Here is a 10,076-nt window from a genome sequence, read left to right on the forward strand (position 1 = left end):
AAGGGGTTACAAACTGTAATCCAGCTCAAAGGTAAACTCCCCTGGAATGTGTGTGGAGAGATCCAGTAAGGAAATCCTAATCCATGATCAAAAAGTGATACATTGGCTGTATCTTCTGCACCTTCATCTTTTGACCAATCATATATTTTGCTAATAATTGGGCTGCCTATGTCAATGCAGCAATTTACATTCGGAAATAGCCATTGACTAAAAACCACAATCTGAGACAGTTGTACGCATTCAATGGTTTTATTGGTGTATTGTTCAGTTCCCATTAACACAATCAGGAAATTACCACAAGACAAGTTTCACTTACTCAAGAAGCCCCTTAAACCTACCAGAGATCAGCCAGTCAGACATACTGACACACACACACACACACACGTCCAAACATGCACATACACCTGGTCAGATCTCAACATGTAGCTAGTGAATCTTACCTGGACTTGGACATCCTTTACGAACCAATAGTCATTTTAAGGGGACCCTTTAAGGGCGAGGTTAATATACTACACCAAAACTAAGGAACAGAGGTGCACTGCTTCCAGCGTCTACTTGACTTGAGAGCACAATTCACTCGGCGATTGAACAGTAAGAGTTCAGTAAAATGATGCAAGATTATAAATCCCTGTCGCTTGTCTTTCGTTGTTGTGTGGATTCATTTCTATTTTACAGGAGTAGGACACCAAATCACAGCGATTCTAATATTACATCATACAGGAAATGTCTGCCCCCCCCCCCCCCCACTCCCCTTCCCCCTCCTGACCATGGATGAGACGCATCATATCCTGTTCCAATCCTGCAACGCGCCCCGGAGCCGCTCTATGGGCAGTTTGGGAATTGGCCTGGTTTCACCTGTGCAGCAGAGCGTCTTTGATCAAATGCTTGGTTTTTCTATTTGCCGCTAAACTATCGAGGAGCAAAACATTGTAGAAACTTGGTAAAAACGTGAGGATCAATCATCAGAGCAGATGTGAGGTGAAGGGAGGTGGAAGACAATCCTGTCAGCTAAAGTGGAGGTGACTGTGTGCTTTACTGCATATGTTACCCCTGCCATGTCAGCTTTCTACGTTAGACACACACGGCACAGGAAAACCCAGGCCAACTCCCAAACCACCCACAAAGTTTTAATGAGCCTTAACTGGACACACACACACAAGTTATGAGTTTCTGTCCTAGCTTGCTTACTGTTCAAAGTAAGACCTAAGTAAGGGCAGAACCAAGTAGTGACAGCTTTCTACACGACAGTTCAGATCCTTAAAAATGGAAATAAACCCCCCCAAAAAGAACAAACAATAGTCACTGGGGAGGTGAGAGGCCGAGGAGAGGGAGGAGGGGGTGAGACAGGTGTTAGACGGTGTGCGGGCATCCCTCCCTCCAAGGCTTGGTTGGGAAAGGTCTGTAAAGCAAGGAGGTGCGTGACAGGAGAGGAGCCATGCCTCTTCCAGCGCCTTGGGCTGCCCTTCGTTCAGCTTTCCACACTTAAAAACACACAGCGAGCGTTCCAGAGAGGAGAAGGAGAGCACTGGGGGGGGATGGAGGAGTGCAAGAGAGGAGGGATGAGAGGCTCATTCGGTGGCCTTGAGGGAGAAGGAGAGCTTGGGCCGGGACTTTCCCTTGCCCAGGATCATTTTCTGCTCCTCCTTCTGCTGCCGCTGGCGATCCTGATCCAGCTTCATCCTCTCCTCGTGAATCTTTCTCTGCTCCTCTACGATACGTAACTGCTCCTCGGCCTGGTGGGGAGACACACACACAGAGAACAACGGGTCAGATCAGGATAGAGAGATCCTGCAGTGCCAAAATGCCACAAACTGTTTGCTGTTACTTTTGATAAACTGTTTGATATTAGCCTTGAGATATTAATATAATCTGTTTGTTTTGCTTTATGCCTTGTTTACTACAATCTTGGCGTGTCCATGTCGTGTCCAAATCAAATAAATAAATCTTACAAACGAGTTAAGTGCCAGACAGAATATAAACAGGCAAGGGAAAAACAATTATTGTTAACGGCTACTGATAACCATCAATGTAAAAACTATGCCAGCATGCAATACTACGTTGTACTTGAGTTGAGTTTCTCATAGTTTCCCTGGAAATCCGTCAATAACCTCAATTTCATAACAAAAATGCCAATACCACTGTCGCATGAAATCTACGATGACCACGTATTTCAATATCAACACAACCACTTTTCATCATGGAATTGCCCCGTTTGCATTTGGGGGTTTGGGAAAGTAGCTAAATATATTTCTCTCTTTGTAGAGAACAGAGAGGAGAAGCAGAGGCGAGTAGAAGAGGGCGTACCAGCTTGGCCTGAGCATCGGCAATCTTGCGGTTATTCTCCTCCAAGATTTTCTCCAGCTCCTCCCGTTTGGATGTTTCTTCCTCCTAAAGGGGTGACACGATGCCATGTTAGCGCGCACACAGGCTACGGCCGCACAACATCCCTGCACAGACACACACTCCCACATCATTGACCTCTCAACATACACACATTGGCACACTCACTTGTCTTCATCCTACCACAAAAGGAGTCTGCTCAGGCTCTCCCTCGCACATCATAACCACTCTTTCCCATTCTTTCTCGCAATCAACCGGAATGCTTTTAGAACACAGGAGAACAAAATTTGTCAAAAGGGAAAAATAACCCCCCTTTTTTCTCTCCCGCTATTCGTGACAATACCCTCCCACATAGGAATCACTCAATCACACCTTTAGCCTTCACTTGATCATTAAGACATTAAAAAGGGAAACCCACTCGGCACACTCATAATAGACAGAAACAGATATAAAAAGACAAACATTCTAAAAAATCTATTTGCCTCTTTCTTATCATCATCATCATCAATAATAAAGAGAAAAAGGATACAAAAAAGGAGTGAATAGTTTTGGCTCACCAATGTACGTATACCTACGCATTTTCCTTGCTGTATCTACACAACTGGTGAAAGCATTCGTCATTAAACGGTTGAATATTTACTGTCTCGTCCAGACTGTGTCCCCTGCAGAGACAGAAGCGCTCCTGGGGAGGGGAGGGGGGCTGCCATACGCCAAACGCGCCCGGCCCGCCTGTGGCCTTCCTCTTTAAAACTGATCTCTGTACTGCTAGCCTGCCGCCTGCAGCCCAGCTCGCAGTGACTCTTTAAAGCCGCTCTCGCTCTCAGCTCACATCGAGATAACATAATGCAGCAGCAGAGTACAGTGGTGTACAGTACAGTGGAGCAGTACTGTGCGGAGGAGTAGGGCTGAACACAGTACAGTACGTGAGTGAGCTGGGAGCTGTCTGCAGGCCAGTTCAGGTCAAAAGGTGTTAAAGAAGGTGGTGTTAACACAAGTTGTGTCCAAAATCAAAATCATGAACAAAAATTAAAAAAACACCCCTAAGGAGAAGCAAGTCATGAGGACGTCACAAAGAGTACATTTGTTGTTTTTCTTTAAAAACAAGTTAGTTTCAACACAAAAAGGAATATTAAATAAAGAAAGAGGGTTAACAGACAGGGATAGACCAGAGATTGTTGACCTTGCAAACAGGAAACTGGAAATGGAGGTCCGTCATTGTTATGTATTCCAGAGCGGATGCCTTCTAATGGGAGCTTTTCAAAACAAGGATTATTAAGAGCGGGGAGGATAATATCAACTTTATAGGACACAATAAACTAAACTGTGTATGTAATTGTAGCCTATTAAAACAAAAAACACTCAAAACAGAAAGCGGCCTTCCTAGTGTCAAAGTAACTATTACCCTCCCTCCCCAAAAAGTACGTCTAGGATGTGTGGGGGGGATCCAAATAGGAGAGATGGGGGAGGGAGAGCTCAGCGAGGCGCACTGGGGCCACATTTCTCACCCGATTAGTACCGAGCCACTGGCCGATTCCTGTTTGAGTCAGGGTCGCTGGGCATTGGCTGCTCCTCTCATTCACATAACATTATGACTGTACAAACCATGGCCCTCATTAATGAAGCCTGGAGAGAGAAGAAGGCCCAGCGTCTAGTCTACTCAGCAAAGTGAAGGGCCTCAAGAAGACTACAATCCACACTAGCCGCTAGAACAAGAAATTGAAAAAAAGCTAATTGGGCTAAAGGGGGCTGATTTGTCACTAATAAGCCAAAGCTTCTCATCCCTATTTGTTTGTGGTTGGGCAAACCTGTGCTCGCTGCCTACCTGGGGCAATAAAAATGTGCACTGAATATTGGACACAAACAGAGAAAGTGACTGATAATGGAATGTCAATTTGAAGAGAGCTCTTTATTAGAGATGTAAAAAGGAGACATTTACAATAAAGAAAATAAAAGTTATGAATAATTCTGAATAGGGATGTATGAATGGGGAAGGAGGGAGATTTATGAGATTGAATAAAGGGATGAAGTCTGTAAATTCTCATGTCTGCCATGGCAAAAGTTTCACCTGAATCCCCCAGTCTTACTTTGACTGTCAACTGCCAAATATCATCCATTTCTCTTTCAATCCACTACCTAAGTGGAAACCTGAGCTCTTGCTCTTTTATCACTCAATCTACAACTTCTGAAGCTCACAGAACTCTATCACCATCCCACCTATCCTGTACTGACCCTCAGCCATGGCAGCACTGCGATACCCTCACACCCTCCATGTAGAAGTGAAACTTGTGCCATGGCCATGTCGGGGGAAGGGGGGGACCCCACTTTCCAGAGGAGTGGTGAGGTGTGTGTGTGGGGGGGGGGGGGGGAGACGACTGCGTTCCCAACGACCGAGCGTTACCTCTCTGGCCTTCTGGGCCTGCAGCTCGGCATGCCTCTGTCTCTCCAGCTCCTCCAACAGCTGGCGTTCCATGATGCGCTTGGCCTCCTCCACACGCCGCAGCACCTCCCGCTCTATCTCGTCCCTACGTTTCTCCAGCTCCTCCTCCACCCGCTTGGCCACCAGCTCCTCCACGCGACGCGCCGTCTCCTCCTCGATCAGCTTCTCCTCTATCTCCACCTGACGGCTGCACGGCATGGGTGGGGAGAGAAAGAGGGGAGGGTTGCTGACATGGTAGCAAAAGTGACATGACACGATCAATGCATATTCAGTTACCGTTGAATCAATGTACCCTAAAAGCCAGATTTCTACAGAAACAACCTCTGGGAATTGTGCATTTGTAAGCTTATCAGGGTTATAAAACTACTTTTGTAAAAAATATATATATAGATAAAAAAAGGTGTAACTTAGTGTTTCATTGATTTGGGCTTGAATTGCAGCACATGGCACTATGGAATATATACTAAACGTGCGTGGGGAAACAGATTTACCCCATTGACTAGACAGACACCCTGGACAACAGGAGATAAGAGAGTACTGTTGTGACTAGACACGATGCCCCCCTGCCCCTTCCTCCTTTCGTGGGAGGAAGTGAGCCTGTCCAGAGCAGCAGAAGACTGGGGGGTAAATCTAGGTGTGGGTCAGTCCAAAAGGCATGCTCGAGGGAAGTTGGTTTGTGCACATGAACACAAGGCACGCATTCAGCTGCCCTATCAAAAGGACGTGATCGTTGTCACATTGTTTCAGGCACAACTGAAAACACTGTCCCTCTTTCCGATTTAATTTGGTTTAGTCAAACATAACCAGGAAACCTAAAACCCGGGTCCTTGCTTATCAGGTATCCATGTCTTTATTGGACATTGTGTGGCTGGTTAAGTAGCCCTGTGGTTAGCCAGTAAAAGGCCACAAAGCAGACTAGATGACTACTGTGTTGTAAGTATCAGGTGTCAATCAGCCACTGGCCAAAAGGTGAACAACAGCTGCTTCCACCCAGTCTTTATTTCTCTGGCAGACCAATATCACCTGCCTACAAACAGACAAGATGTGGGCATTATGTGAGGTGCTCGCTATAGCAGAAAATATGTACACACACACTGACACCTACTACAAAAGTAGTTTTCCCCCAAATTGCACTATAAATTGTGTGACACCTGGATAATGCAGCAAGACAAGTGAATGAATTTTGTTGAGAAGCAAATATAACAGATGGTGTCTGATTGTTCATCATTACATTTCCTGACTGAACTGTAGCTTATAATAAGTCACTCACTCAGAATGCTACTTTTAACTGACAGTCAATCTTAGTGTTGCAGGGGCCAGATGAAAGTCCTGTGGTTGGACTTCAGTGGTTGAGAGCCAGAGGGGCATACCAGAACATTTTCATTTGACAGGTGAGCAATTTACAGTAGTTGACGCCCCTCACTCCCCTTTCAACTGTTTCATTTAACCAGTGATTAGGCCTAAATTATAATTATGACATTAAAATGTATTAACTCAATTTGGAAATAAATGTCACATAAGCCACAGCTTGGAGGCAGGATTAATATTGACAACCTTTTTGAGGACACGTAAGCTAGCCAGAGAAATCTCTGTGTCACATCATCCTTAGATCGTTGGTATCGTCACTAAATAGTTGCATGAAACATGACATACAATGTGGCCACTCAGATTGCCACTTACGCACAAATATACAAATGTATAGTTACTAGATGCATGATAAAAGGATTTGAAATGTATACATCCCATTATTAGATTAAAAAAACAAGTGAATTGCAGCCAAGTGCCTTAATTAGTTAGCTGGTTGGCTAATGGTGCAGGTAATAACGTTAGTGTTGTAGGCTTGCATAGCTGATTTGGGCCTCCTCTCCCAAGACACGTAGCTAACGTTAGCTAGCCAGTTTACTAGCTTGCTAACTAACGCCTATGCCTGAGTGTATGGACGGATCTATTAGCATTGTAGCTACCTAGCGAATTTACCAAGCTAGTTAGCATGTATTTCATATTGGATAGAATATTCAGTTACGACTCACATCTTCCTCTGTCTTTCCATCTCAACCTTCTTCTCCTCCTCCTCCTTTCTCTGTTTTTCGTCCAAGGCGCTTCTCTTGCTCAACGTCCTGCCGAATATGTCGATTCTCTCCGGCGGTGTGACCGCTCTCTCCCTTTCCCTGCGGGTCGAGACTGTGGCTGACCGGGAACGAGAACGCGACTCTCTGCGCCGGTTCCTCTTCGCTTCACGGGACTTGGATCGCTTCTTGGACCTCTCCTTGTCCCTTGAACGCGACCGGCTCCGTTTTTTGCTGTGCTTGCTGCTTTTGGAGTGTTTGGAACGGGACGAACTGCGACTCCTCGAGCGACCCATGGCTAACGTTACCTCCTCAAGTCGAACGTTCCCAGTTAGCTAGCTCTATCGTTGGAAATAACACAGTAAATAGCACAGTGATACTCTTACACCTCACTACCTGCAATATTTGCTCAAACTGTATTGCTAAAACATTCGTATGTCTCAAAATGTTTCATTCGAACGTGGTTATTATTCTGCCCTGATAACCTGCGGCGCTAAAGCAAGATGGCGACTAGCTCCTTTTTCCCACAATGCAATGCATTCGGCCTTTTCCGACTATCTTCGGAATCTGCCTCGCCTATGCTGAGTTGAGCTCGGCTGTGCTATATGCAGCATGATGTAAATTACATTTTGTTAAAAAATAATCAACCAAATCAAACTCGTTTGATAACATCAAGGAGGTGAATTGACAGGAGTGTGGTCAGACCAATCATGTATATAAACCCTGGATGGATGATGCTATGTATTGGCCATTGAAAGGTCTTTATTTTTTACAGTCTATGCTTTGAAGCCACCAGACAGACGGCCATATTGGCACTCCCCAGTAGGCTCAATCCTCCATAGGAATGAATGACATTCTATAGCTTTTCAATAGAAGGGTTGGTTGTTTAGCAACAAAAACAATGCGCGATCTATGGGGCAAAATAAACTGGTTTGGCTTAGATTTTTCAACATATAAACTATATTTTGTCTCCAATGTTTATTGAAAACATAAATGTGCACAATGAGCACTTGTTATCTCTCAAATATCATTACAGTTGTTGGTTAGCTAGCTAGCGAATTTGAGTCCTATTAGCATAGACATGACATCAGTCAAAACACCTCAAAACAAGACATATCAAAAATAAGATAAATATAGCTGAAACGAGCCGAGTGGTGCAGCGGTCTAAGGCACTGCATCTAAGTGCTCGATGCGTCACTACAGTACCTGGTTCGATTCCAGGCTGTATCGCAACCGGCCGTGTTTGGGAGTCCCATAGGGCGGCACACAATTGGCCCAGGGTAGGCTGTCATTGTAAATAAGGATTTGTTCTTAACCGACATGCCTAGTTAAATAAAGGTTAAATACATTTTTAATTAAATAAAAAACTACGATTCCCAACATGGCAGCTTCTTGTCATTGCCGCTTGCTATCTGGCCATCCCGAATCACAACAGCACATGAACTTCTGCCCCACTGAAGTGTGCGCATCGTTTTTGTGATGTTGTCAGCTAACCAGTCTATTACATTTTTTTGTTGTTGTAGTGGGGACAGTAACATTAGTAATATCAATTTTTTAAATAATTGTTTTCATTTTTATGTTTAGCTCACATAATATAATTTAAATGTATGCATTTAGGTGTCTGTAATATAATACATGTGGCAAAAACGAATGTAGACATTAATAAATGGCTTTCTATAGCTTCCAAAATATTTGTTACGCTGGTGGAGGAATGCCAAGATGGAGGCACAGTGACTTAAACACGGTGTCCCGTAAATAGCAACCTAGTGTATATACAAATCTTTGGGTCATACCTAACCAAATCATCATCACACTGAATTTGCCAGTGAACGCCTGATCGAGGTCACCTGATCTGACATTCCCCCAAATCAATTTAGAAATGTTCCACTTGATCTGTAACAAGGGCTGTGTTCAATACAAAAAAAAACATAACGCAAAGTTCAATTAAACTGAAGCGGTGCTGTTCTGAACGACCAGTTGAAAAATGGGGAGAGGTTGGGTTTTGGGTTCAAAATGCAGCGCTGCGCATTAAATATGTCACTCATTGCTTCATGCCGCACCCGCACCCGTACCTAAAAGGGCGCGTTCCTCTGCCCAGGTGTTGCTGACACATGCCAAATCTTACCATGCCTAGATAGGTATTTTAAGTATCAGTTAACCACATCATATGTTATAGCAATCTGTCAGTGGATGACGTGGCACGCAACCATTGGTTGATGCATGCAACATCTGAGCAGTGAAACGCGACCAAAGTCTGTTCGAAAAGGTTGAAGAACGTTTTGAGGAAACATGTTGTCGTTCAGTACAAGCCGTTACAAAACGTAGCAAACGTTTAACCGAACTGAATGCACAGACAACATGGCAGATTCAAACAACAAGGATGATGACGGTAAGACATTTCATAGGCTCCCTTTTTCGGGTTCATATACAGTCAATTAACTCTATAGACCAGACCCAGCTGCTATCACATTGGTGCCTTATGGGAGAGCCACTCCTTAAAGCTGCACTTGATAAAATTCGAATACCTTGCCTAATTTCAGTTTACGTGACAAAATAACCAAGCAAGTATGATGTAGAAAATCATTGTACCATCTAAACCGCTGTGAAATAGATTTTCCATAATCAAAAATATTGTATTTTCAGCTGTTTGAAGCTGGTGTACAAAACCGAAATTAAAAGACAAAAAAACTAAATGTAAGAACAAAAAGCATAGTGTTAGCGCACATAGAACAGATCTACTGCTTCTTAGACTTGCTTTCAATGAGAATGACAGATCTATAACACACATTTCTATGTGAATGTGGTCGGGTCGCCCAAAAAGTGACATATTTCAGCTTTTTTTTTATTTTATCTATGCTAAACAGCCTTTATGGGATATCTTAATTTTTTCACCATCTTTAATGTTGGTGCAAGCAGAATGTTTTGGGGTGCAAGGTGGCGGAATCGCGTTATCTGAGGGCAGCCCTGGTTGTGGCTATAGATATGGCAATGGGGCCAATTTTAGCATTTTAACTAACCTTAACCCAGTAAGAAAAATTACGTTGAAAAGATGTGCATTTCAGGTGCTGAAAGGTTAGAAGACGTATTTTCCGGACTTCGAAAATAAGTCATTTACAGATGTTGAAAATATGTGTTTTTCAGTCATTGATTCTATGGACAAATTCCAACTGCGCATACATTCTCAATGAAGTAAACATCATATCACAATAATAAAGGAAAGAGGAGCCAACTGA

The 10,076-nt window shown here is 43.7% G+C and overlaps 1 protein-coding gene across 2 annotated transcripts; it reads right to left on the bottom strand.

The window, feature by feature from the left end:
* Positions 1-230: 230 nt before the first annotated feature.
* Positions 231-7,421, bottom strand: arglu1a (arginine and glutamate rich 1a). Of its 2 annotated transcripts, none has more exons than XM_071340664.1 (4): positions 6,808-7,421; positions 4,739-4,964; positions 2,305-2,388; positions 231-1,733 (listed from the first exon to the last, which is right to left on the bottom strand). In XM_071340664.1, the coding sequence occupies exons 1-4, from the start codon at positions 7,137-7,139 to the stop codon at positions 1,569-1,571; spliced, it is 807 nt and encodes a 268-aa protein (XP_071196765.1). In that variant the 5' UTR covers positions 7,140-7,421; the 3' UTR covers positions 231-1,568. The 2 variants fall into 2 exon arrangements, with proteins under 2 accessions (XP_071196765.1, XP_071196764.1); XM_071340663.1 differs by having other exon boundaries at positions 1,422-1,733; positions 4,739-5,003; positions 6,808-7,415.
* Positions 7,422-10,076: the final 2,655 nt, after the last annotated feature.

The sequence above is a fragment of the Salvelinus alpinus genome, chromosome 14 (assembly GCF_045679555.1).
Source record: "Salvelinus alpinus chromosome 14, SLU_Salpinus.1, whole genome shotgun sequence".
Taxonomy (NCBI): Eukaryota; Metazoa; Chordata; class Actinopteri; order Salmoniformes; family Salmonidae; genus Salvelinus; species Salvelinus alpinus.

Excerpts from the sequence above, each read along its gene's own strand:
- arglu1a (XM_071340663.1), bottom strand. The coding sequence starts at position 7,139 with ATGGGTCGCTCGAGGAGTCGCAGTTCGTCCCGTTCCAAACACTCCAAA. Across the intron at positions 5,004-6,807 it reads ATGGAAAGACAGAGGAAGAT|CAACCCTCCCCTCTTTCTCT; the intron begins GTGAGTCGTAAC and ends CTACCATGTCAG. Across the intron at positions 1,734-2,304 it reads CCGATGCTCAGGCCAAGCTG|GCCGAGGAGCAGTTACGTAT; the intron begins GTACGCCCTCTT and ends TCTCCCCACCAG.